General features: G+C 47.4%; 2 protein-coding genes and 8 non-coding genes across 13 annotated transcripts in view; 1 reads left to right on the forward strand and 9 right to left on the reverse strand.

Annotated features, from left to right (window-relative positions):
• cox19 (cytochrome c oxidase assembly factor COX19) overlaps positions 1-22,949 on the forward strand; it is a 30,538-nt gene extending 7,589 nt beyond the window's left edge. Inside the window, exons 5-7 of one of the 2 annotated variants that reach the window (XR_013306009.1) lie at positions 5,566-5,707; positions 13,542-13,765; positions 22,839-22,949. The gene's annotated coding sequence lies outside the window, so the exon portion shown is untranslated. Of the gene's footprint in view, positions 1-5,565; positions 5,948-13,541; positions 13,766-22,838 lie in introns of those variants that run through there. The other variant, XR_013306010.1, reaches the window with a different exon arrangement.
• rhbdf1b (rhomboid 5 homolog 1b (Drosophila)) lies at positions 62-9,208 on the reverse strand. 3 transcript variants are annotated; one of them, XM_077625085.1, is made up of 19 exons: positions 9,050-9,208; positions 6,526-6,635; positions 6,263-6,409; positions 4,668-4,899; positions 4,313-4,519; positions 3,934-4,056; positions 3,717-3,859; positions 3,316-3,558; positions 3,135-3,246; positions 2,980-3,054; positions 2,685-2,846; positions 2,527-2,627; positions 2,381-2,444; positions 2,186-2,280; positions 1,949-2,024; positions 1,603-1,703; positions 1,061-1,305; positions 837-1,000; positions 62-745 (listed from the first exon to the last, which is right to left on the reverse strand). In XM_077625085.1, the coding sequence occupies exons 1-19, from the start codon at positions 9,059-9,061 to the stop codon at positions 389-391; spliced, it is 2,769 nt and encodes a 922-aa protein (XP_077481211.1). In that variant the 5' UTR covers positions 9,062-9,208; the 3' UTR covers positions 62-388. The 3 variants fall into 3 exon arrangements, with proteins under 3 accessions (XP_077481211.1, XP_077481210.1, XP_077481212.1); XM_077625086.1 differs by having other exon boundaries at positions 403-745; positions 837-1,060; positions 1,152-1,305; XM_077625084.1 differs by having other exon boundaries at positions 837-1,305.
• On the reverse strand, positions 6,818-6,912 carry trnai-uau (transfer RNA isoleucine (anticodon UAU)). The gene is made up of 2 exons: positions 6,875-6,912; positions 6,818-6,853 (listed from the first exon to the last, which is right to left on the reverse strand). It is a non-coding gene; the product is annotated as a tRNA-Ile (tRNA).
• On the reverse strand, positions 7,141-7,235 carry trnai-uau (transfer RNA isoleucine (anticodon UAU)). The gene is made up of 2 exons: positions 7,198-7,235; positions 7,141-7,176 (listed from the first exon to the last, which is right to left on the reverse strand). It is a non-coding gene; the product is annotated as a tRNA-Ile (tRNA).
• trnai-uau (transfer RNA isoleucine (anticodon UAU)) lies at positions 7,483-7,577 on the reverse strand. Its single transcript has 2 exons — positions 7,540-7,577; positions 7,483-7,518 (listed from the first exon to the last, which is right to left on the reverse strand). It is a non-coding gene; the product is annotated as a tRNA-Ile (tRNA).
• Positions 7,804-7,898, reverse strand: trnai-uau (transfer RNA isoleucine (anticodon UAU)). The gene is made up of 2 exons: positions 7,861-7,898; positions 7,804-7,839 (listed from the first exon to the last, which is right to left on the reverse strand). It is a non-coding gene; the product is annotated as a tRNA-Ile (tRNA).
• trnai-uau (transfer RNA isoleucine (anticodon UAU)) lies at positions 8,156-8,250 on the reverse strand. Its single transcript has 2 exons — positions 8,213-8,250; positions 8,156-8,191 (listed from the first exon to the last, which is right to left on the reverse strand). It is a non-coding gene; the product is annotated as a tRNA-Ile (tRNA).
• Positions 8,478-8,572, reverse strand: trnai-uau (transfer RNA isoleucine (anticodon UAU)). Its single transcript has 2 exons — positions 8,535-8,572; positions 8,478-8,513 (listed from the first exon to the last, which is right to left on the reverse strand). It is a non-coding gene; the product is annotated as a tRNA-Ile (tRNA).
• trnai-uau (transfer RNA isoleucine (anticodon UAU)) lies at positions 8,818-8,912 on the reverse strand. Its single transcript has 2 exons — positions 8,875-8,912; positions 8,818-8,853 (listed from the first exon to the last, which is right to left on the reverse strand). It is a non-coding gene; the product is annotated as a tRNA-Ile (tRNA).
• trnai-uau (transfer RNA isoleucine (anticodon UAU)) lies at positions 9,838-9,932 on the reverse strand. The gene is made up of 2 exons: positions 9,895-9,932; positions 9,838-9,873 (listed from the first exon to the last, which is right to left on the reverse strand). It is a non-coding gene; the product is annotated as a tRNA-Ile (tRNA).
• Positions 22,950-27,132: the final 4,183 nt, after the last annotated feature.

Below are 27,132 nucleotides of genomic sequence, written 5' to 3' on the forward strand. Positions count from 1 at the left end.
TGTTAACTATGGCCCGCAAAAGAATCTTAAGTTCACTTGACAGATTTAACACTAAATGGAGTTAGTGGCCATTTTTTGATTTTATTTGACATCCATTCACCCGTGCTAAGGCCTAGCGCCGCGCCACAAGTGTCCACGGTGAGCTAGCTAATCCACACTAAGCAGAAATAGTCCTCGCTTTTTAGTCTTTTTGCTGACGAGCTCTTCGCAGATAACGTTTCGGCCACGCCGCTATCTGCACAAACCGCTCGTGGCGACCGATGGGCGTGAGACGCGCGGCCGACCTGATACAGCTCGCCACCTGACGTTAATGAGCGCACGCCGGGCTTTATCAAATATCCGCACGCCGTGAGTCAGGGGTTCTGGTGCCAATATTTGCCCAGCGCAGTCAAATGATGGTCTCCGCCTTCAAAGTCCAAACCAAAAGAAAAGGACCGATATCCAAAAGAGAAATGTTCAATCCCCGTCCAAAACTGTTTACAAATAAAAGTGCTTTAGTTGCATTCAGCACTTTGTCCTTCCCGGGAAACTGGTTTTTGGCCAAGTGGGTCAAAGCAGGTTGGCGTTGAGGTCGTACTTGTCGCAAAACTTGTCCGTGAGGGGCACGCAGGTGAGATACTCGCACCAGTCGCACTTGACGGGGTAAACGTAGAAGAGGACGGCCAGGGAAGACAGCAGGGCCGCGAAAACCAGCAGAAATACGCAGATCTGGATCCTCTTGCGGTACAAGTCGGAGCGGCCGAAACTGAAGAAGAAGGAGGAAAAAGAATGTGCCGATTGAAAATATTGATGGCATCGGAAGATGAATTGGATGACGATGACCGCCTTCCACCCACCTGATGTACGGCAGGAAGGCGAAGGAGAGGAAGAACCCCGAGACGAAACCGCAAATGTGGGCAAAGTTGTCGATCCAGGGGAGCAAACCGAAGGAGAAGAAGAAGAGGGAGATGGCCAGCAGCTTCCCCAGCGCTCGCCAGGGCCTCTCCAGGATCTGCCAACTCTGGAAGAGTTCCACGAAGAGGCAGGCCAGGATGCCGAAGTGACTCCCGGCGGGACCCACCTAGCCGTGCCACCACGTGGGTCGGGTCACGTTGACGGCGTTTTGGACACGGGCGAGGTCCGGGAGAGACGCCGGAACTGAAGACGGGTACCTCCGCTCTGTAGGGCAGGAAGATGGCCGAGGCCAAGTTCCCCGTCACGCCGCTGAGCACGTAGATGATGGAGATGCGCAGCCAGCCCGCCAGCTTTTCCACGTCTCGAAGCACCGTCATTTGGAACAATACCGATACCAGGCAATGGAGGACCCTGCGGACGGGTGGGCGAAAAAAAACGTCCAAAATCAAATACTGATCCATTTAATTGTATTCTTGGATTAGCTTTCAAATTTGACATCTTATAAGTCACCGTGAACCTGATTGGATTTTATTAAAAGCCCCTTTAATGCACAAATCATCTTCTCAGAACTGCGTGGCGGATGTGCGAAACACTCCTCCACCGTGCTAACGTGATAATATTTGTTAATCCTTTTTTTATAGCTGAGCACAAATATATCTATATTCTATATACATATCTAAATATGAATAAATGAGTGAGTTGTTGGACCCAGCATGAAGGAAGAGGGACAGCCACAGTCGGGAGAACTGGTCCGGGACCTCCGGGTTGAGGAAAGGCAGCAGGCCGCACACGTCGTCCATGCACGCCACCTAGCGGACAAAGAGGAGCGCTACTCGTAACCACCAGACGAGATGGATTGAAAAATCCATTGGAAATCTCCAGTTTGAGGTCCAAGACAAGTCCTAGCACCAGTAGATGGACAAACTTGTCTGTCCCGTGATTCTAGCTAATTAAGGTTACTATGGAAACCAAGGTAGCACTTTTTTCTCCAGGCCGTGGTGCATTTAAGCTAGCATTTTTGAAAGCTCAAATTGTGGACTTGTGGGCATCCTACCTGTGAGCAGAGAGTGGCTTCTTCGTGGAAATACCCGTGCATGAAGTCGCAGTATTCCCTGGACGTGATTTCGCATCTGGAAAAGATACACGCAAGGGATTGCCATCGATTCGGGATAGGAAGTCTCAAAATGCCGATTCCGAGGAGTCATTGTACCGCATTTTTAGACTAGAAATGGACGGGGCTTTGATGGAAAATGATTCTGACGGAGATGAGAACACTGGAAATAGTTCTCACCGTCCTTTGGTTCCAATGCAGCAGGGCCGGCCCGTGATGGTGCAATCGATGTGGGGGAGGTTGGTGTGGTTGGCAAAGCTGTAACGCGTGCACACCTGCAAATGGCATTTTGGTTAGCAAAATTGTAGCGCTCGCATACCTGCCCATCGCACGTTGAACTCGGACACCTTTTGCTATTTTTAGCATTCAACTCACCGGCCACTCGGTGATGTCTTCGGGCCACTCGTGAGGGGGAACGGAGGCGGGCTCCTGGCAAATTCTACAAAATGGACAAGTATAGCACCCTCTCGCTCACGATAGACAGACCAATGGGATTTCACCTGGGACCCACGAGAGTTTACCTGGGATCCTGATGGCAGACGGCACCGAACCGCCGTGGTTGACCGTTGAGATACGGAGCGCTGGGGTGCTGAGGCCATTTGACCCACAGCGCCAAGGTGGTCTAGGAGGAGAGGGATGAGCCTGGGAGAAGACTTCTCCGAGGCCGGAAGGCACTCACTGAGCACTCCTCTCGTAACGTCTGCAAACATCCCGAGCGATCGTTCCTGACGCAGCAGCCGGACTCTCGCTCTTTGGACCTTTTGTCCTGGGCCAGCTTGTGGATCTCGCCGTCCTGACGCATGCAAGGGGAAAATTTGGCTCCCAGGTGGATCAGCGCCTCCTAGGCACAAAACAAAAAAACACTGTGTTGCCGCTCGCCATCGCCACTTTTACGTATTTCTTTGCCCATGATGTCATTTCACGCAGTAGCGCTAGTTTGTACTGTGGTGGAAAACGTCATTGCAAGTACTTACTGAGCTGGGACCAATCCAGAAATTCTGTTGTTGCACAAATTTCACATTTTCATACACGCCCCTGTTCCTCAACACCTAAATGGGCAATTGAAGAAAATACACAGACTATGACTGGCCATTTGTTTTGGAAAATGACCTCAGCATTTCTACTCAACTGAATCCACGGTCTCGTGTTGCGAGAAGCCCACCGGAGCGATCCCGTAGATGCTGACCGCCAGGACGGTAATGAGGAAATGGACAAATGTGATCCAGTAGCTGAAGAAAGGCCTGGCGACCACAAGAGCAGGAGACCCGTCACCGTACTGTATTTAGTGGCACCCGCAGTCAAATGCTTACCTGTGATCATCCATGTCTTCAATCTGTCTCTTGACAAAGCTGCTGATGCGCTTTCGGTACGTGCGGTTGGTCAGACGGCCGACGATGCCCAGCCCGTAAGGCCTCTTTTCTCGCGCCAGGAGTTTCTTGACGGGCACGGCGATGCGACGCCCGCGACGCCGACTCGCCGCTTCCTGGTGGGCGGGCACCTTGGGTCGGAAGAGCGAGCCGTCTTTTGCTTTTCGCCATCCTCGCTCTAACGGCCTGGATGCAATATAGATATATATATCAATCGTATAGGCCTCTGTTTTCCACACTGCCTTTCCCAAGGGTCTGAAACGGCATCGATACCGAGCCGATGTGCCGCAATATTCAACTTTTCGACGTCTAGTTTTGGCCGCGGCCTGAAATCCCAAACTCACAGCATGAGGTGACTCCTCTCCAGCTCATCCCTGTCGAGCGCCCCTCCGGCGAGTTCGCCGTCTTCCCCTGGCCGGCGCGCCGCCTCCGAGGCCGTCTCAAAAACCTCGTCGGCGAAGCTGGAGAACTCATCCGGCAAACCCTCCTGTGGCGCCAGAGTCAGAAAAGTGGCGCTTTTTCGGGCAAAAGGAGCCTTTTTTGTACGCGGAGAGCGCTCACTCTGGCGAAGAACGACGTGTCCAAATCGTCCGGGAAGTCCACCGTGTCGTCTTCGAAGAAACCGGGAGGCAAGAAACTCCGCCGGCGACATCGCCCGGTGACGCTTTCGCCCAACGAGCGGCCCTGTAAACATCCATCTTATTGGTCGCTCTCTCTAATGGCAAACCGCCCCAAAAAATGTTTTCCACGTGTGGGTGGGAGTCAGTGGATTAGCAATGGGAAAATCCTCCATGCAGCAGATGCTCCGCGTGAATGGTCGCTTTGCATTACGGTAGACCATCTGCTCCAATGATGCGGTCTATCAACAAGCATCCAGGAAGTAGCTTCCTCTCATTCAATGATTGACTTGACCTAAACTTTATTTATTTACTAAAATCACCTTCATCAGAGCGGCAGCAGCTTTCAGGCTCATCACGGCGACCGACTCCCGTTTGCGTCGCCGTGGCAACCTGCCGAGGGCCGAGCGGGAACTGGAAAAGGAGCAGAGGGAGGCCGCGCCGGGGTTGCCGAGGGTCACCGCCATGCACGGGCCGTCCAGCTCTTCCATCGTGCGAAAGGCGCGACCGCGAGCCAAAGGGTCAACGATCTGTATATTCAAAAAAAAACACGGGGATCGAACTAATCATACAAAAAGTCACTTTGTTGCAAATTGTAAGTCAAGGTAGGACGCCATATTGGAAACAACTGTTGAAAGAACTTATTTCACGCCCGCCGCGGTCCATCAAAAGGCTTACCCGCTGCACGCCATAGCTGTAGGGGCCAGGGCGGCGGGTTGAGAGGTAGAGGGGAGGAGGGCTCTCGGCGCCGCCGCCGCCGCCGCCCAGGGAAAAGTGTTCTTGTTCGAGACCCCCGGTCACCCGAGTCTTGAGACCCCCGTAGAGATGACCGCAGTGCTGCAGGCTCCTCCTCCTCCATCTCTGGCCGCCGTCGCCGTCCTTGCTCACGCCGAACCAGTCGGCCGTGCCCCTGGGAAGAAAAAAAAAACGTTTTTTGGAACTCCTGCTCCCGTTATCGTATGACTCATCACTTGAAGTAAAGAAAACACACATTCCCTCCACGGCTGAGATGTTTACAGAAAAGTGCACTGGGTAATAAAAGCATCATCGCCATCTGGAGAAAACTCTCTCTCTCAGCCACCCAGCGGATGCGTCACAAATCCCAAATACCTCCACGTTCCCTCCGTATTCCTTCCCGACAACGCACACGCCCGCCGTGACAAATGGCCGCCTGAGCGTGAATTGCGTTCGGATGAGCAGCTATGCCGCCAACAAGCGGCAACAAGTACGCACGCCATCGACTCACGTGGCCGATTCCGAATCAGAAAGTCTACTCACTCACCTGTTAAGCGTGCCCCAATAGGCGTCCCGTCGGCGACTCATCGTCCCAGACGGAACTCGGTCTCCTTTAAAAACCACGCGCCGTACATACCGTCACCCCAAAAAGGCCCCTTTCGGCCGAGATCGGCGAATCCGAGCGTCGCCGGCAAGCCTAAAATATGGTTCCTCCCGACGTCGTGGTTCATCACCTCGCACCCGAGCATTCAAATTGAGAAAACATGAAGTCAATGCGACCCAGTTTGGTGAACTGCTGATCAAAAACGTCCCTAACCGCTCTGTCTTATTGTTTGTGCAGGAAAAAATGTGTCGGCAGCTGGAAAATCCTCCTCCTATTCAGCCATAAATGGAATAAACTTCCTGGGAAAAGAGCACGGGCGTCTCCGTTCCTCGTCCAAATCGACGCGGCGACGACTTCCTGGGAAGCCAAAGTGAATGAGGTGAGTGCACGGGCCAAGGAAGTGTGTAAACGCACGGCGTTCCGCCGCCAACGCCATAGCGGGACTCCGGAACGCGGGAGAGGGAGGAATCACGCACGATAGCGAGGGTGGAGGGTGTGGATCCCGTCTTGCCCGGACACGACAAACAGGAACACGTGTACGCATACAAACACACCCCTACTTGTACCGTGACTTAGTCAGGAAAAAAAAGTTGTTCATAAAAAATGTCATGGCATAGAATAGATTGGAGTTTCTGTTCAAACTAATATTGGGTTTCAAATCCGATGGGTTTACACCCACATTGCAAAATCGTGCAGTTTCGGTTCGTAATTGTAAAAATCTAAGAACGAGAGAGCCACACTGCTCCAGCACCCCCTCCCTCCACAAAATCTCCAATTTTAAAATGTGATTCCATCACCAATACGGCATTAAAATAATGTCCCGGACCGATTGCCCTACCCAAGATGACCGCCAGCTATGCACGCTTCCATTAAAAAAAATGAAAGGAAAGATTATTATTATTCGCTGCCAACCCTCCCACAAAAATCAAATTACCTGAAAATCTGTTTGGGTATGGACGAACGACGGCGACTCAGGATTTTGGGGATGCAGGATTGCCTTCGGGCGGCCGACGTCCTCCTGAGGCGCCGTGGACCTTTCGGTGGAATTGTGTGGACTCGCTCGAAGTGGACTTTTTTCTCGCTGGACCAAAAAAATAAGAGAGAAGAGAAAATTAGAGCCATTGGAATTGGATTTGTGTAGACTTGAGGCTACTACTAGAGAAAAGGTGTTCTAAAATGATGTTGTTTGTGTCGAACCCCTTGGAAGTGGCAAAGGACGCCAGTCTCTCCAGAGGAGGTCCCGCAAAGGGGACGCGAGTTTGGAAGGCTCCCGCCATGCTGACACTGCGCTGGCGCTGTTTTGGCGGCTGCAACACACACAGTAAAGTTGACATATTTTCATATACTGTATGTAATAGAAACCTAGGTATAGGGAAGTCTCCATCATTTAAGTGGATGATGGGAATTTGCAGTTTTATCCCTCCCTGGTGGATCTTGATGAGTGCCTGCTTCAGCCATGTCCTGAGCACCACTTCAAAATAAAATAAAATGCTCCAGGTGAGGCTTGAACTCACAACCTCGGCATGCCTCCTACCGGATACTGTCTTATAAGTACCGCGCGCTGACCAATTGCGCCACTGGAGCTCCATATGCCACTTCTTTAACCATCTCAAAACATCTTGTGCGTGTTGTCTTTTCATGTCTATGAGTGGTAGGGTGCCTCTTGGCCAGAGGAAGAACTTTTTTGTAACTCATTGGATGCCTTTGACAGCACGAGTCATCTGATCTATTTGGTCAGGTGGATGATGGGAAGTTCTTGATGAGTGCCTGTCTCAGCCATGTCCTGAGCACCACTTCAAAATAAAAGAAAAATGCTCCAGGTGAGGCTCGAACTCACAACCTCGGCATGCCTCTCGCCAGATACTGCCTTATAAGTACCGCGCGCTGACCGATTGCGCCACTGGAGCTTGATATCCTAGTTTTGTAACCATCTCAAAACATCTAGTCAGAATGTGCATGTTGTCTTTTCACGTCTATGAGTGGTAGGGTGCATCTTGGCCAGGGGAAGAACGTTTTTTTGCATGCCGTTGACAGCCCGTGTCATCTGATCTATTTGGTCAAGTGGATGATGGGATGTTCCAGTTTTACTGGTGATGGTTCTTGATGAGTGCCTCTCTCAGCCATGTCCTGAGCACCACTTAAAACTAAAAAAATTGCTCCAGGTGAGGCTCGAACTCACAACCTCGGCATTTCTCTCGCTGGATACTGTCTTATAAGTACCGCGCGCTGACCGATTGCGCCACTGGAGCTCCATATTCCATTCTTTTAACCATCTCAAAACATCTAGTCAGATTGTGCATGTTGCGTTTTCACATCTATGAGTGGTAAGATGCATCTTGGCCAGAGGAAGAACTTCATTGGATACCTTTGACAGCGCGAGACATCTGATCTATTGGGTCAGGTGGACGATGGGAAGTTCTTGAGGAGTGCCTGCTTCAGCCATGTCCTGAGCACCACTTAAAACCAAAAGAAAATTGCTCCAGGTGAGGCTCGAACTCACAACCTCAGCATAGCTTATGCAAGTTACTGTCTTATAAGTACCGTGCGCTGACCGATTGCGCCACTGGAGCTTGATATCTTGTTTCTTTAACCATCTCAAAATATCTGGTCAGATTGTGCATGCAGTCTTTTTGCATCTATGAGTGGTAGGGTGCATCTTGGCCAGAGGAAGAACTTTTTTTGTAACTCATTCCATGCCTTTGACAGCTTGAGTCATCTGATCTATTCGGTCAGGTGGACGATGAGAAGCTCTAGTTTTACTGGTGATGGTTCTTGATGAGTGCCTGCCTCAGCCATGTTCTGAGCACCACTTAAAACCAAAAGAAAGTGCTCCAGGTGAGGCTCGAACTCACAACCTCAGCATGACTCTTGACGGATACTGCCTTATAAGTACCCCGCGCTGACCGATTGCGCCACTGGAGCTCCATATACCATTATTTTAACCATCTCAAAACATCTAGTCAGATTGTGCATGTTGTCTTTTCAAATCTATGAGTGGAAGGGTGCATCTTGGCCAGAGGAAGAACTTTTTTTTTGCATGCCTTTGACAGCACGAATCATCTGATCAATTTCGTCGGGTGGATGATGGGAAGTTCTTGATGAGTGCCTGCCTTAGCCACACTTGAGCACCACTTAAAACCAAAAGAAAGTGCTCCAGGTGAGGCTCGAACTCACAACCTCGGCATGCCTCTTGGCGGATACTGCCTTATAAGTACCGCGCGCTGACCAATTGCGCCACTGGAGCTCCATATTCTGTCACTTGGACCATCTCAAAACATCTGGTCAGATTGTGCATGCTGTCTTTTCACATCTATGAGTGGTAAGATGCATCTTGGCCAGAGGAAGAACTTCATTGGATACCTTTGACAGCTCGAGACATCTGATCTATTTGGTCAGGTGGACGATGAGAAGCTCTAATTTTACTGGTAACGGTTCTTGATGAGTGCCCGCCTCAGCCATGTCTTGAGCACCACTTAAAACAATAGAAATTGCTCCAGGTGAGGCTTGAACTCACAACCTCGGCATGCCTCTCGGCGGATACTGCCTTATAAGTACCGCGCGCTGACCGATTGCGCCACTGGAGCTCCATATTTTATACATTGGACCATTTTAAATCGTCAATCTCAACAACCATTGGATAAAGTCATTCAGGTTTTGACAGAACCTTTTATAACTGTCTTATTTCTCAACAGATTTTTAAAATGATATAAATCAGACTTACTGGAAACGCCATGGTGGGCTTTAATCTTGGCGTCCTCTGAAAAATCCTGAATTTCTTTCTCTTACTTCTCTATTGTTGTTCCACGGGCTTTCCCTTTTTTTGTCACCGTTTTTTTGTCTCCATCTGTGGTTGGATTTTCATGACAGGCAGATTAGAGGATGTAATCCGCGTGGCCCACATGACATGGTCGTTGTGTGTGTTTGTGTGTGTGTTTGACAAATCGTAACATGTTGACGTGTGACATTGGCACGCTAGATGATTGTAGTTCCCAGTGGGAAAAACAACAACATTTTTTCATGCTTATGTTTCAGTTTTTTTGTTTTTTTTTCATTTATAACTTTAACCTACCCTTTATTTTCCTGAAATGATGCAGGCAAATGATTTTTTTTTTATTTCTGTGCTTTTTGTAGACGAATATCATATCGTAAACACTTTAAACCTTTGTCACCCAGCGCATGAAGATGCTTTTTATTCTGTGTGTAAAGCCACGGTGAGCCGCTAGATGGTGCTAGTGTTCTTTCTGGCCACAGCAAATTTGACTAAACATCTATTTGTGTATATGTGCCTGTGCATACCCTGTATTATTCATGCATTGTGCTTATTTTCTCCATATTTAGAGAAATTGTACCATTTATATACTTCAATTATTTGAGCATCCATTTTTCAGATGCTTATTTATACCACAAGGCATTGCATTTCCCCTTAAACAGCTAGACAAGTGTTTAATATATTACGCAGCAGTCACGATGGGGGTGTAGTCAAATTCAAAGGACAATTAAATTAAAGAATGCTCCAGGTGAGGCTCGAACTCACAACCTCAGCATAGCTTATGCAAGTTACTGTCTTATAAGTACTGCGCGCTGACCAATTGCGCCACTGGAGCACACATTAATAGCATTTGTGAGGCAAATAAAACATGTTTATGAGAGAAAAATGCTTTTAAATTTTTTTGTTGACTAACTCGCCGGATCGTTAGGCTTTCGTGCCTCATATTAAATTCCGAGGCAGCGTGCCGAACAAGAGCGCCAGTGGCACCCGCGCCACGCCGCTCTGCCGACAGGAAGACAGCGATGCGGTTTGACCTTTGCCGGCCCGACTTTTTAAAACAAGCGCAGATCTCGATCGATAACTTGAGAACGTATCACCCACTAAAGTTTGTGTTCGAGTGTGTGAATGTTTGGATTATTGATCACCCTGTAGCGGGGGTGATGGAATGATTGAAAAAAAGTGGAAGATGAATGAAGCAAAATGGAGCAGAAAGGGCAGGGTATGATATTTTATTTAAAAAAAAAGAAAAATCTAGATTTTGGAGTTCATAAAGCCTTCAGCAAGTCTTTGTACCCAAGCGCCCATTAAACTCGAATTGAATTGTGCGTGGAAGAAAAGGCCTGGGGGGGAAAAACAAAAAAACTAAAAAACAGTAAAAAAAATGCCCATAGAAATATGGTTAAACTGCAAATCGAAAGAAATATTGATGGTTATTTTCTGAGTTAGGGGAAAATTTTCTAAATTTCTAGTTTTCTATCCCTTCCCTGCCTGAAAAATACAGTTTTTTGTCTTGGTGGCCCTTGTTTGATGATTTTTCTTCCGTCACCTTGCAATACCACAAATGACCACTAGGTAGCAACAAAACACCAAGCGTCTCAGTCAATACAGCCTTCACAACAACATAAACGACATACAGAAGTTTATATCGTAGCACGAATGTTGGAGTAAATGACTGCCCTCCCTCGATGAAGGTCAAACTGACGTGTTTGAGTGCCATTGACGTCGCTGGACGTCCAGTTCACCCTCTTCGAGCCTCCCAGGTAAACAAATTGGACGTCTAGCGCCAACAATGTCCACCAAATAACATTAGCAATTTTCTAGTGGAGAATTTTGGTATGGTGGAAAAAATGGTATTCATCCGGGAGATCTTTTGCAAGCCATTCTTGGCGTATACGTCGTCCTGAATCCTCATTGGTCTAGGCCGTGCTTCTTTGTTGGCGCCCGCTATTGTCGGCTAGCTCACGCAACACGCGGTTGCGCCCGAATTCATTAAGTCTGGTGCGTAAATGAGTCGGCCTGGTAAGTATCATCTACTCGGGCTAAAGAGTAGCCACGAGAGGCCGAGCGGCAGAAACGCTGATTTGCATCACAATCTTCTGGTACGGCTTGAGAAACTCAATTAACCACGCCAGAGTTTTCTTGCCGCCACATCTTCCCTTGCCTACGCCAAATCCACCCCCCCCCCCCCTAAAAAAAAAGAAATAGAAGGATGAAGACCTTTGCTTCCGTCTCGCCGCTGTTATTGATTGTCCAAATGCTCGACATTTTGCTTTATGTGCTTGTTTGAGGGCTTTATCTGGAGGCTCCCGATGGAGTGGGAAGGTGGGCGATCATGCCTCATTTTCAGACAACACACACACGGACACACATGGACACACACTCCACCCCCAACGTACGTAAACGTATTCATTCATTTTAAACACGGCTTATCCAAGAAAGGCTTGCGAGGAACAAATACTAAAGTGACGTTACTTTTGGTTTCCACGTTATAGTGATGCTAAAAACTGCCAATTTTGTCTGTTGCTCCCTATTTGACTATTATTTAAACGTATGACCTTTGTTCTGATCAATTAAAAAACGGCCCCGCCCCCAAAATGCAACTTCAACTCCATTGCGACTCATATTTTTCCCCTTTTGTCGTGCATTTTCTGGCTAGTGCGACGTCAACCGACGGTCTGAAAAATAGTTCCAGCGAGACGCCGAACCGCGTCAAATAGGAGCTAGCCAACATTGGGTCTCCTCCATGTTGTGATGTTGAGCTAACACAATCACAAAGACATTATCCCTTCTCCTTCCATTTATTTCCAGCCCCCCCACACACACACTGGCAAATAATCCCCTCCTGTCCTTCCTCACTTTCATCACTCAATCCTAATTCGGGGTCTCCTTTGGCGTTTCCCTCGACACCCCCCACCCGCCCGCCCGCCGGTCCGCTATAGTGACGGTAATGCTATCTCCGAGCCATCCATGATTATCAAACGAGACCCTCCGTCGTTGCGTTTCCTCTCCTCGGCCCCGTGGAAAATGCCCGCGGAAACTCACGCCGGATAGCCAGAAAATGGAAAGTTGGCCCTGAAAGGGGAGCCTGTCAGCTGGCCAACAGGTGGTCACTGACAGACCCTCACACACACACACACACGCTTTCTTTTTATCAGGCTCCTTCACCTGATGGCCGCGGCGGTGTTGATCCCGCCGTGTGTGTGTGTGTGTGTGTGTGCGTGTGTGCGTGTGTGTGTGTGTATGTGTGTGGGTGTTGTGAGGGTGGAGGAGGGGCACGGGGGGCCTGCTATGCACCTGTCTGAAGATCCCTCCCGTGCCCAGCTCGATGGAGAGTAATCTTAGAGGGCTTTTTGGAGAGAAAAAAAACACGGTCGTGGACACCATCTGGAATGACAACTTTAGTCTCTTCCACATTTGCAGAAGCCAAGCGACATGTTTTTTGCTGACTTTCGCCATTCATATTTTAAGCGTGGAGTCCTCCACCTTTCATATGTTTTTGTCTTTGTTTACGTGCCATATGTAAGTCTTCACGATGATGGCCATGGAGTCCGAAACCTGAAACAGCAAGACATTTGGTCTTTGCGTTAAATAAGCGGGCATCAATGGGTGCTATGTTTTCATTATTTTAGACCATTAGATTAGAGTAGAACTTTATTTCATTCCGTCTTCGGGAAATTGCCTTAACCTCTTGAATTCAATATATATTTCACAATTTGCTGTTAGTGCATTTCTACTGTTGCCTACCTTCATTTCAACATTTTCTGAACCAGTTCTGAACAGCAGGCTCATGTAGACATGCTGTCCAAGTGACTTGCTCCATCTATTGTTGAAACTGCCCATTAGGCTTCACTCCAGCTTATTGTGCGGGCCCGTATTCCATCCTATATTATTCGAGGCACCCCCTTGCCACAAACCCAAATTGCACGCAATGTAGCGTACAAGGCACATATAGAATTATCAAAATAGGCCCAAGACGAAGCCCCTCCCCCTGAAAAGTGCCATTTTAATCCGAGCCACAACAAAAAAAACCCTAGTTAGACGTGAAACACGGCTATGAAAGTGGCTGTAAAAATGAAAAGACGTCTCTTTTATTGGTCTCTTTTTATTGTTTCCTCTAATGTATTGGCAATCCAATCCATTTGAAAAGCATTTTCACTCAGCCACGAGCACACGGCGTTCCAATGGCAATCTTTCCTTTCGGTCTAGGTTCACTTCGGGTGAACAACGAGGACAAAATAAAGCTAAGCGTGGGGTAATTTTAACCGCGGTTCGGCATCTCCATTATTATTATCGGGACGATACGCAATAAGACGTTACGGGCAGACGGGACTATCGTGTTTAGACGGATGGAACGTGAACCTTTCAAATCCCACCCGGCGAGATGCTTTCCCCGAACAAACAAAGACTGACGGGCACGTCTTGTGTTGATCCTATTGTCTCCTAGGGACAACTTTGATTCCGACGTTTGGTTTCGCCGAGCTCCAGCTGCTCGCCAAAGGGTCACCGGAGATGTCGAAGGAGAGGCCATTGTGTCCGCTGTAAGACAAGCAGAGCTAATGGCTGAACCGGACCAGGTCGGGCCGGTCCGGGCCAGCTGGGGCCAGTCCGGGCCTGCCCGGGTCGTCGCCTGACACGGCTAACAAAGAGGAGGGAGGACCGGCAAACAAGGTAATGGTTTAAGTTTGCCTTTCAATTACAGCAAAAGGTGACAACCTTGACCTTTGTTGACGCATGAGACGGCACGTGCTTTGATTGTGTTCAATTTGAAGCTTATATTTGGATAGCTTTTTTATTTTAAATGCTAATAAGGGGTCCTGTACAATACCGCAATGTATATTTTAGGTCGCTTCCTATTTATCCGGGGGCATTTTCAGCTCACTAGCGTGTGAACTCGTGTTCTAGCGCACTTCCTGCTCACGTCAGTTCACTTCCTTGCCAAATCACCGCTCAAAATGGATTGGACAACTGGCGCCGTCACGGGCAGCCGATGATTTAAATAGTAACTGTCCTGTATAGATGTAAAAAAAAGACAGAAATATCATTTTTTACCTGGCTTGTTTCAAATGTGAAGGGCCTGCCTGACATCATATCTCCTCCGATTTCTAAAAATAACAAAATATTCCTATCTGGAAAAATGTAGGGCATAACATAAGGTGCAAAAATAAGTACAAATCTCCTTTTTGATAGAGAGAGCCATCAACAATTCATATTTTCAAATATTATTCCTTGAGAGCCATACTCAGAATTTAAAATACATGAAAAATGTGTGCATTTTTTACTCATTGAATTTTTTTGACAACATTGTTACGCTTTTGCTAATCACCGTATGCATAAAGAATCGTCTAATTTAGAAAAAATGATGATTAAAGCGGCACTAGACGTAGCGTCAATGCCGACTCGATGCTCCTATTGGTGCGTTCAAAACTCCATATATTAACTGACAGGTTATCTGGGAGCCACATAAGGCTCCCGAGCCACAGGTTCCCTACCCCTGATCAAGCCCATCGTTCTCCCGCGTTTGTAAGTTTGGGTAAAATACGTTGAAGGGGATTAAGGCCGAATCAATGGCCGCCTCTTTCCTCTTTCTTGCCGCCGCAATATCGGCAGATATCCGCAAACACTTGCCTCGCCTCGTCGACGCGACGCGCTAGGAACACACGCACACACACACACACACGTGTACACACACACACGAAGACCGCGACTTTATCTCCAAGTGTCCCCCACCTGCGTCAATAATGGTGGGATGCAAGTCTTCCTCCAGATAAGCCCGGCCAACCGCCTCTTTGTTTTCTCTCCTTCAATGAGGCCGGCGATAAACAAAGGCCGTAATTGTGGCCGTATCGTGTATCGCCGCGTTTGCGCGACCGTCGCCCGCCTGGTTTGTCTTGGGCAGAATCAGCGGCCCGGGCGCTCTTTTCAATTGTTCGGGGCAAGTCGGGGCTTGCGCGTCGCCCTCCCGAGGTCTGAGGCTCGGCCCATCAAAGACAAACGCTGAGCGAATGACTGATTTTTAGGAGAAAGCGCCTCTTACGACCAGTCGTGACCTTAACTTGTTTGATGGTCAACCGGGAGACAAAAAGAGAGAGAGGGGGGGGGGGTCTTCAGTTTGACATGTCATCACCGTTCGAATTCCGAGCAAAGAAAGACAAAAATAGGACGAAGAGAATAGATCACAGGTGTCAAAGTGGCGGCTCAGGGGCCAAATCTGGCCCGCCGCATCATTTTGTGCGGCCCGAGAAAGTCAATCATGAGTGCCGACTTTTTATTTTAGGATCAAATTCAAATGATAGATATAGATATATATTATATTTCCTGATTTTCCCCCTTGTAAATCAATCATTGTCATTTTTTAATCCATTTTTTCTGTGTTTTTAGTTCAAAAATCATTTAGTAAAATCTAAAAATATATATTAAAAAAGTTAAAATCAACATTGTTTTAGATCTATAAAAAACGGAATATTCAGGGCTTTTAATCCAGTTCTTTTAATCAATTTATATAAAAAAATATATAAATATTATATCTAAAATGGTCCTGCCCACGTGAAATCAAGTCGACGTTAAAGCGGCCCTCGAACCAACCCGACCGAGTCTGACACCCTTGGAATAGACGAAATATCAGAACATTCGAGTGGCAATTTCGCCAGAATGTCGTCAAACAGGAGAAAGATTTTGTGGCTTGGTTTGTACAAATACAAAAACAATAGGTTCCCCAATCATTTCCTTTCAAATCAAACTGAGAACAATTTGCTCTCATTTTTCCAATTTCTTGTCACCTCGGACCCAAACTCCAACTGGTTTTCGTCACCAGCAAGCACGACGACAAACGCTGTTACGAACGGGCCCCCGCCAGTCGTCGGCGGTGGTCCGAGCTCTGCGCGCCCCGTCTGGTATTGTCATGGTAAAGCGGCGCTGGGCTGGAATGAATGCGGGACGGGCGGGACACGCGTAAAAAACGAAGAAAGGGCGCCGGCCGCCACCTTTACGAGCCCGTCTTTACCAGTGGCGGCTCCAAATGCAATTCCTCGTGGTGAAAATACCCGCCTCGCCGACTCAGAGTCGCCGGCGATTGTGGAAAAAATCGTCATTGGAATCATATGGAAGAAATCTATATAGAGTTGACTGTCATTTCACGTTCAGCTTCGTTAAAACGACCTCATGAAGCGTTATACATCGGCCCAGCGGCGCGTTTAAAGTCAAAAAATGTGCTTTGCAAGCGGTAGTCTTCATGAACTCTTTAATAAAATCATCAATGTATTATTTGAACGGGTCAATCTTTCAAAAATGGGTTATGCGGCCCAAAATTGGATCAAAATGCACCTTATTGACTACAAATTTTGCCTGAAAGTGACAGACATTATTGTTTATCTTTGGAATTGAAGCCAGAGTTGTGATATTATTTTTTGTTGGTAATCCACACATTTTTTTTAATGTCATCGTGCTCTACGTTTAGCAGTTTACTCATCGGCCGCCATTGACGACATGGGGCGTCCGATCCATTTGAGTGAGTCAGTCGAGTCTTTTGTTATTGTTGTTGTTGTGATTAAGGAGAAAATTGTCTTTGATGGAAAAGTGATTAGGATCCTTTGAAACAGGTCCTCGCGCAACAGCAAGAAGCTAAGAACGCTACTTCTAAATACGTGTTGATCAGGCGCAAAATAACAACGGCGCATTTATCATCCGAAGGGGTTAAAAGCGTGTGTCCGCCCGATAATCCTTCGCCGTCAAAAGCCCTTCAGGAAGACGTGACGTGTGTGAGGTAATCAGTAAAAGATTCAAGTGGGCCTGAGAGTGTGTCTGTGTGCGTCTCTGTGTGTGTGTGTGTCTGTGTCTGTGTGCACACCCACGCGTGTGGACATTAGCGGATGAGCAAAAAAAAAAGGGAGGAGAATAAACACAGCCTCTTTTCTCCTTCTTATTGGACCACCAACGCTCGGCGCTTGGTCGCTTACTTCCTGTCGTTCTTCGTTTTAATGCTACAATTGACCGAGCGACTTCTCGGGTCTAAGGAATCGGGTCCGATCCGTTCATTCTCAGATGATCGGCTCCGTTACTTGGGAGTGCCGATGGTCATCTGTCTGCGGCCGACTGGCGACCAATCGAGGGTGTCGTCTGCCCAAGTCGGGTGGGTTAGGCTCCGGCGACCTTGACGAGGGAGGATGAGTCCATCAAATGTCCTAAAACTTTGGACTCAGGGCTTAGCACTTCTGAGCGTCCCTCCCGTGGGGAGTTTGCGTGCTCTCCCCGTGTCCTTGTGGCTTTTCTCCGGGGATTCCGCTTCCCGCCCACGCCCCTAAATCCCATGCATGCTAAGGTTAACGCTAGGCAGATGGAAATTGTCCCGATGTATGAATGCGTCTTTGTTTTGCTGTGCCCAGGATTGGCTGGCAACCAATCCGGCCGGGATCTCCCCCGTCCCTTCCTCCTACTGGCCATAGTTGGCTCCGGCACCCCCCATGAGCTCAAAGTATTGTACATGGGATTGATATTTGACCTAGCTCAAAGTGTATTTGTTGATTCCCTGCTGCGAGAATGAAGGAAAAAAGGAGAAAGGTCGACTTTTTGGGGTGAATTTGCAGCTCCGTTTACGTGGTTTGTTTCCGTGGCTCCTCCCGGGGGAGCCGAGATGTTAACTGGCAGAGTGCGGGTGTTTAATGGCTCCCTCCCGATGACTCCAGGGAGCACAAATGCTTTCGCAGCCCTAATCGGAGGAATTGGCGCTCGCACAAGAGACTTTGTTTGCCAACGGCCAACGCTCGGCGTCAAATGCGCTCACAAATGGTCGACGGTTTTCCCTGAGTTTGATATATTTACAATGCTGAAAAAGAAAAATGGCAGGGAAATTAGCTTCGGTGGTCAGATTCTGCCGTTGGGCAGAAAAGGAAAATGGATGTATGGCGTCGTTCACGCGTATTTGCCGTATTTATGGATCGGCGTCAATGCTGGTGGGCATTTGCAGTCGTCTGAATTTTGTGCAAAAATGAGTCCTTTTAGGTCAACTTGTCTTTTATTGCCAAAGTCGGCCATGTTTGATCAGGTTTCTCTTCTCCACAATTGATTGACTAGCCACTTATCCTTTGGAAAAACACAATCATGCTCAAAACATTTCACTTCTTTCTTTCACTGTTGTTTTTGAGGAAAACAGGAGAAGAAAAAGAAGCAAAAATGAGCCAGTTGCTTCCTGGCAATACTTTCTCTCATAAAGCTCAGTGACGTCAATCTTCGGAGGGTTTATTTGTCCTTCCTCCTTCAGTGAAACGTAGATTTGCGTCTTCCAAAAAGTCAGACACAATAAGAACAAAAAAGGAATGCCTCTTTTCTGGAGCTTTTGTGGCCCCGGCCAGCCGCGACCGTCTCAACGTGGACGTTAAGCTACGCTACGCTACGCCAACGCCAACGCCGAGCAATTAGCATTCTGGCCGTAGCGCACGGGCCACGGCGGCTCGGCACAAGAAAAAAAAAAGCGTGGCACAATGGCCCGCCAGACGAGCGCGTCCTTCCAGGAGGAATGTGGCGAAGCGTACGTCTGCCCGCATCAGCCGGCCCTCAATAGAGATTGGCCAGGAACGCGTAAACTGGCACCGCGGGAGTCAAATAGTAAAATGCTTCTTCTCTTCTTAGTAAAATGCCTCTTCTCTTCTCTTGGCTTTTACGGCGCCACTCTTAAACGTGAAAGGGAAAATAGCGAGGAGGCTTAAACCGATTTCGGACGGCTCAGCCAAGGGACGAGCGACATTTGCATTTTACTGCGCTTCGTTTCAAGATGCTTTCCAAAACAACCAAGAATGGGCCGCCGCGACGTGAGTTTGGATACAAACTAAACTTAAACCGACCTCATTTGAAATTATATTTCAAAATACAATTTTCCATGTATGTTGAAACTGTTTCCATATCCATATTTTTTTCACCATATATATATATATATACCAAAAATTTCAGACAATAAGTCAGGCCGGCCAAGGCATACACATTTTTGGGATTGCAATTTTTTTGATTTGATCAGAAACCTCGAACAAATACAGTGGTACCTCGACATACGAGCAATTTGAGATACGAGTAAATTTTCGGGCAAATATTTATCTTGAGATACAAGTAAAATTTTGCTAAACAAGCATACAGCGGACGCGAGAGGCTGCTCATAAGAACATCATGGCCACTAGGCGGAGCGTTGCATTTTTTTTGCATGTTTTTTTCCCCCATTAGTCATTGCGAATGGCGGAGTTTGCTCGCTAATACGAGAGGAGTGTATACTACTTCTGGTTGGCAAGTGGTCATGCGTTATCCTATGGTGAGGACATTTGTGTGCATCATTTTGGGAATATTTTGAAGGCAATACAACAGCAAACAACCCTCGATAGGTTGCATCTGAAAGTCAGGGTGGAGGCGGGGCCAATAGAGCCAAGAAAGGTATCAAAATTCAAAACAAAATTGGAATTATGTTTAGTGTAAGGTTAGATGAAACTTATTTTTGAGTGTGTCTGCATCATAATCCAAGTTCATTTCAATTTGTTTATGTTATGCTACGAGCGCGTTGCCGTGCAAATAATTGGAACCAATTCATTTGTTTTGAGTTCATTTCTATGGTCGTTTGAGTTACGAGTAAATCGACATACGAGCTCAGTCCCGGAACGCATTAAGCTCATATCTCGAGGTACCACTGTATACGTTAAAAGTAACCATAGTAAAATGAGGAGCAACAGACTAAATAGGTTAACATAACAGCTTTTCAGCTAACTATAGCCTAAAAACAACAACATAGCAGGCTTTCAGTGGTCAGAGAGAATATATAATATTTTGCAAAGCAAACTAACATGATATCAAAATAACAAAATAGTCTATTTTCACACACACGCGATAGAACAACAAGTAATTTGCGTTGACTAGAAAATATTTACACCATGGCATCCAACTCTTATCTTCCACAACAGCGCCGCTTGTTAATGATGTTTTGCAATATTTAAATGCTTAAGGTCGCGCAGGCCCTTTTTTTTCTGTCCTATTGCATTTTTTTTCCCTCCACCTTTTCCCAGCGGAAGCATCTGACGGCGCCGTTCTCCCGTGGCTAATTTGACTCTTTTCCCTCTCCGGCCCGGCCCGCTCTTCTCCCCGTTACGCAACGTGGCGCTTATTTCTCGCCGCAAACGGCTCGCTCGCCCGGCGAGATGAGGTCGGAGCCGCTCGGCTCCGCCCCCTCCCCCCGTCGGCGGCGGCTCTCCGCTTGACGGACGGGCGCCGAGCCGAGGCTAAGCGGCCATCGGTTCCGTCGCCCGGCGTCTAATCGGCGTCAAGTGGCCGTGACGGGAGGGGACGCCGTGTTGCGCATAACTATGGGCGGAGAGCGACGGTTATAATAAAACGGGGAGCGCCATGGTGAGAATCGGCGCTCGGAGAACGGGATGTGCTCTTGCGAGGTGCCGTGATGCTGATGCTTACTTTACCTGTCAGAGGCGGGCGGGTGTGGTCTCTGAAGGCCTCATCAGTTTTAATTAACCCCTGGTGGGGGAGATGGAAGGGGGGCGGGGAGAAAACCCAACCAAGAGAAATTTCTGCTTGTCATCAGAGGGTGGCGTGGCTGAAAAAAATGGGAATCCACGCAGGAACAAAAAGAAACTTAATGTGAAAACGCCGTTGTGTTTTAAAGGCGCGTTTTGTTGGTAATGTTGTGCTTTTTTTTACTTGAGAAAAGTCAAAGTTTTGTAGCGTTCTCACGTTTCACGCGACATTGACATTTTCGAGCTCCAGCGTCAGCTCCTTTTCTTGATTTGACACGATGAATAACTTAACGTTTTTGTCGGGAGGAATCAGAGGGCGCTTTCAGGGTGTCATTTTCACGCAGCAGACACCCGCGCGCACAAACACGTATCCATTATTGAAGGGTGCCGGGTTAGGGTGATGGAGAGCCGGCAGATAAAACAGATAAGGTGTCCCGCCACTGTCGCCCTGGTGTAATTAGAGGTGACTTCCCGATTGGTCACGTCACGTCGAGAGCTCTATCAGACTCTTTTATTTTGCAACTTTAGTTCTTTCAAATGAACAGGAGATGGCGACGCACAATTGAAGAGCAAAAAAGAAAAATGTGTCCAGGTACTTTGCTTTCCTCCCACGTCCAAAGAACTAGCATGCTAGGCTAGCTAGTACAACACTCTAAATTGCCTAAGTAGCTATGATTGCTTGTCCTTTCTCTGCCCTGCGATTGGCCAGCCACCACTAGTACCCGTCGTTAGCTGGGATGGGCTCCAGCACCCTCCGCCGCCCTCGTGAGGAAAAGCGGAAATGAACAAATATGTGGAATATGTGCAATATAGCATCTTTGAGTGACGCCATTGTGTGCCTGGAGTTGTGGGGAGGAACCACTGGAGTCAAATGCACATCTGCATGAATCCTGTCTTTTGCTGTTTTTATTCGGGGGCGGGGGGCAGGGGGGGTGTGCTATATGCGCGCTGTCTAGCTAGCTCCCCTGGTGAGCCAAATGCTTCAGCGCTTCACAAAGCAAATGGCAGCTAATCAAATAAGGGCTCTCGGCAGTGTGCAGACATTGGAAGATGAATGGAAGAACGGTGTGTGTGTGTGTGTGTGTGTATGTTGTGTGTGTGCGTGCGTGCGTGCGTGCGTGTGAGGGGGCGATGGAGGCAATCCAGTGACTCGAAGAGCTCTTGGATAATTCACGGGGGTGGAAGGATACACACCTGCACAAGCTGTCATTTTTGTCGCTCACTTCACTCCAATGTGTTGCCTCAGTCCGTTCATTCATTTTGAAGACCGCTGGCGGGGGTGCTGGAGCAGACCGCACGCTATAAACTGGCCATTCAGACAGAAAGCGAAGTCAAAAATGCCCAAAACGTATTCTTGAGTGAGCATTTTTTTTGGCTAGCACGACAAAAAGTTGGAGAACCTCCTGATGAGAACGGCACTTTCAGAATATGGATGACATTTCCAAATGTTTATCGGACTTGAGGAGCGCACGCAATAAATATTTGGTGTAAAGCATCAACGGCGCCCAAATATACGCTCTCACAATTAGTTGGACGCTTGAAATTCTTTCTTTGAATGACCAAAAGTGCAACGAGACACTGAAACTCGGAGGTCACTCGAGGAGAGGAACTTTACAAGCGTACTCCATCACACGCCGGGACCGCCGCGGTCAAAAGAGGCTCCTCCTACCGAGTTTCTGCTTCTTTGGCCACGGCGGCGCGCTCCAGACACGGCCACCCGTCCTCGGCCCGTGGCTCCGCCCGCCTTCTCTCGTCCCAACCCCGGGAGCCCCTGGCGTATTCGGCGGTGGCGGTGGCGGTGGCGGCGGCAGCTGCGCGCCCTCCGACCGTGGGCCAAGGGGCTCCGCGCGACGGGCAGACGGCGGACAGGAATGTCTTTCAGTCGCCGATTGATGCATGCCAAGCTGTGTACACAAGCCAGAAGCAGCCATATATTCTGGAACCCGCGCGTCGCTTCACGGGCAAATTATTCGGGGAAGCCGACGTGTTGTTTAAGTGGAAAGTCAACAACAACAACAGCTACAACAAAAAGTCACGAATGACGGGGAATTCTGGGCTTGACTCGATCGAAATGCTTCTTCATCCGAATATTACAAAAACCAATTTTTCATGTTCTAATCTAGCCAGTCTTCCACTCTAGCACTCTTTGACTCCCAACAAAAGATATTCCCCGTTTATATTCTTTTAAATCTCGATTTGTGCGTGAATTCGTTTTTATCAGCGCTTAACTCGTGTGCTTCCTTTGACAGCCCAAGATGTCCAATCCATTTGACGCGGGAGGGACGGCTCCATTTTTGACGGCGGTGTGCATCGCTGGCGGCCATCTTGGCTCGGGTTGCAAGACGCCACAACAACTAGCGGTAAGTGGATGGACTCGACCAATCAATCTCCGATATTTTGCAATAGGGCTATTTTCATGGTTGAACTTCAATGACATCACCACTTGTTGGTCACGAGTAGACGTCCAATCCATTGGAAGTGGCAACGTTCGGTCCCTGCCGCCCTTCCCACTTCAAATGAATGGGACGAACTGGTGGGAAGGTGCATCTTGGGCAGGGAAAGAACTGTTTTTTTAATTTTTCAACTCGTTGTCTGCCGCCATCGGTTCATTCGCTGCCAAAGGATTGGACGTCCAGTCGCGATAAACTAATTCTATTCATAAATTGCATGACGTGAAAGGTTCATATTCTGAATCCATGTATAAGACGGGCTGATTTGAACTATCGGCAAAAGCATGATGAGTGGCAGAAGGCTAAATCCCAACTAAGCCTTTTTTAGTCTTAAAGACCACGCCCCCCCAAGCCCCCCCAAGCCCCCTCCCCAACACACACTGGTCACTAATTGCCATCTGCGTGCAGTTTTGTTAGCGCTCATTTGCACACGTGGATTGTCGTGCTGGCTATGAATCAAATTAGCACATCAAAACAGAGACTAAATCTGGGAGGTTTTATTGACAAACTAGAAATCCACACTTCATTAAGCAATGCTAAATTCAGAGACATGACCCCCCTGCACCCCCCGCCGACCCCCCCCCCCCCCTTTCGCTCAAAAGCCGTCTATGGCCTATCTAGCGTTGAGTGCTACTCTTCACTCTAATTAGCCGCTTCTTGTTGTCTGTAAACACGAACATGTGCACATTTGTTCCGTTTGGGGCTAATAAAAGCCCACGTGACTCATCACGTCCATCTCCGTTTTCCAAATAAGCTTATTTGGGGTGGGGCCCTTACATATGTTCATCTCCAAGCTAATCTGCCCATAAAACGATGTGGCGCTAAAATGAACTCATTGCTATCGTCAATTTCTAAAAAAAAAATTAAAAAAATTGCGTGCTTTCCCATTTTGTGGATTCAAAACGATTCAAAAGTGGCTACTTTTGGTCATTATTTTTTTTTTACATCAAATTTATTATTATAATAATATTTGGTCAGTTAAAAAATCATATACCGTGTTTGAAATTATTATTAAACTTAAAAATGATCAATTATTATTGCATTTTTATTGTTATGAATATATGCAGGGCTAGTTTTTGCTATGGGCAATGTGGGCGAGCATTCAGGGCGCAATGTATTAGGGGGTGCATTAATTCCCTCCTGTTTTTTTTTAATTCTCCTCATCTATTAAAGTCATACACACTCAAAAAACCCACATAGTTAATCTGGGTGGTCTCCTCATTAGCATTAGCATTAGCATTAGCTTTCCAAAGTGTCCAAAGCGTCTTTAAAAGGGCATTTTCCTTGTCTGGCGGCAAAACGGGGAGAGGCCGAGCGCCCAATGTCATTCCAGTCTTTTCCTTTATTAATATGTGATGAGAGCTGGGAAACCAGAGCTGGAAGACAATTTCCCAGAGCTTAAGGTTACCTCGCACGCCATGAATAAAAAAGAACAAAAAAAACATTGGGCCGTTTTCGAGTGCTTCGTTAAGGAAATGTCCTTTATCGCCGCGTATCTGCGCCCGTGGGGAGACCGCCGTGCCGGGCGGACATTTATTTATTTTTTCTCCCCGGCCGGCCCTCCTTGTTTGGTGCCACAATGAGAAGTGTCATTAGCGCGGGACCCCCCCCACATCGGGCGTCTTATCTGCTCCTCCCACTGAATGGCGCTCTGGCTATCCCCAATAAATCGGGAATTGAAGCCTCTGTCAACACGTCGCCCTCCGAGTCTTTGCTTTTTTCGCCGAGCTGGCCGAGCCACCCTGTTTACGCCGGACTCTAATCAGGCTCGGCCCAGAGGGTGCCGTGACGGCAATAAATGAGCGGCCCCCGCTTGCGACGTTAGTGTTTTTTTTGGTATTTTTTTTAAAGGCTAACTGGCTGTTTGCTAGCGATCCGTGCTGGATGGCAGATTTTCTGCATTCTCCTTTGAATGGAAAGCCATTCTGTCACGGATTGGTCACACGGCGCTTAACTGGTCGACGTCTGTTTGAAGAGGGACGATTGACGTTAATGAATGTCAGATTTATTTGCAGTAGGAGCGAACGAACAAACGCCATAAATGACTGATTTTTCTTTTATTGCTACATAGTGTAGTAATCCCTCAAATATGGCGGTTAATGTACGGTTAATGTAGACCAAACATGGCCACGATCATTGAAAAATTGCCAAGTAGGGTCTCCCCTATTATAACTTTTTTTTTAGTAGCAAGAGTGGCTACCGCTTACGAATTTCACTGTGGATTTTCACTTTTTTCTGAACTTAAAAAATATATATATTATTTTAATAACTAATTACAGAAAAAAAACTGCAAAATAGTGAAGACGCGATAATCGAGGGATGACTGTAATCTGACCATAATTTAGTCCACAGGTGTCGAAGTAGCGGCCCGGGGGCCAAATCTGGCCCGCCGCATCATTTTGTGTGGCCCGAGTAAGTAAATGATGAGTGCCAACTTTCTGTTTTAGGATCAAATTCAAATGAAGATTATAGATGTATATTATCTTTCCTGATTTTCCCCCTTTTAAATCAATAATATCATTTTTTCCTTTTTTTTCTTTTGGTGTTTTTAGGTCAAAAACAATTTTGTAAAATCTAAAAATAAATATATAAAAATATTTTCGGTTTTCCACTTTGGTCAAAAAGCATTTTGTAAAATCTAAAAATAAATATATAAAAATATTTTCGGTTTTCCACTTTAATATGGAATAAAATTAAAAAAAAAATTCCATTTGAAATGAAAAACAAATGATTATTAAATGTTTTCCCTTACTAAGAAAAAAAAGTTAAAATAAACAGTTTTATATCAATAAAAACACTGAATATTTAGGGCTTTTTATCCAGTTCTTCTATTCCAATTAAAAAAAATATCTAAATATTATATCTAAAATGGTCCGGCCCACATGAAATGGAGTTGATGTTATTGCGGCCCGCCAACCAACCCGAGTTTGACACCCTTGATTTAGTCAGACACTGCTTCACTCGCCAGCTGCCATTGACGTTAATGAACGTCAATTAATTTAACGTGGGAGGATGAAAAAAAAACATTCTTACCCAACGCCATAAATGACAGCATTTTCCAACATGCGCTTTTTTCCTGCCTTTTCTCCACCTTTTACTCACACACACACACATACACACACTTGGTTCTAAGCCATTGGAAGCAAACAGCGATAACCCAGCTTGGTTCTCCTTTTTTTTCCCCGTCAAAGTCCGCGTGCTGGGCCGTCCCGTCCTCTCATCTCGTGTGAATAGAACCGCGGGGCTCCGGCACCACCGAGATAGCGTTCCCTGGGCCCCGCGCGCACATTAGCGAGCAATCAAACGTAAATATTCCCGCTTTGGAATCAAAACGGCCCACGCCGTCCGTCCCGACGCTCTCGCCGTCGGCCGCTCGCCGACGCCGATCCGACCGGAGCGCTTTCCCGCTGTTTGGAGGAATCCGAATAATTTGGGCCGCTCCCAGAGCTCCCCTCGCCACCGCCGGCCGTTTCAATTAAAAAGAGATTTGGGGTGGAAAAGCGCATTTTGCCGGAGAGAGGCGCCCGCTTTGGATTAGTCTCGCGCCGATATAGCCGCACGGCGTTACAATGTCGCTTTCGGGAGTAACGTGGTGCAATATGTGCCCCTTGCAGATCTCAGATCCCAATGTGGGAAGCCCTGGCCAAGATGGCCGCCAGTGACACTAGAAGCTCCATGGTTTCTTTCTTGATTCCTCTGACCCAGAAGGCCTCCCACGTATTAGCTCCATGGCTGCCACCCTCCTGCTTCAACCGGGTTGGACGTCTAGCGCCGTCAATGAGGTAAGCAGTGTCTGATTGATACTCATGCGGGGGTACTCGGTCTTTTGGTCGCCGGTCGTTTGGTCGCCCGGAAGGTTATTGACAATGACCATTTAAATGGTTGCTCAAATTCCCTAAATACAAACTGCCAATGACTATTTAGTCATACTTAATGCCCTATTAATTATTAGGCTAAAAAAAGCTCCACATTTCCCATACTTTTATTGTTTTTTATTGGAGAACTTGTTAAGACCCTGACTGAACTGACGTCGCTTCTTAAAGGGACAACGCATGTTAATACAAACTCTTCTACACTCACACGTCCGTTCAGT

Source organism: Stigmatopora argus, chromosome 18 (assembly GCF_051989625.1).
Source record: "Stigmatopora argus isolate UIUO_Sarg chromosome 18, RoL_Sarg_1.0, whole genome shotgun sequence".
Classification (NCBI taxonomy): Eukaryota; Metazoa; Chordata; class Actinopteri; order Syngnathiformes; family Syngnathidae; genus Stigmatopora; species Stigmatopora argus.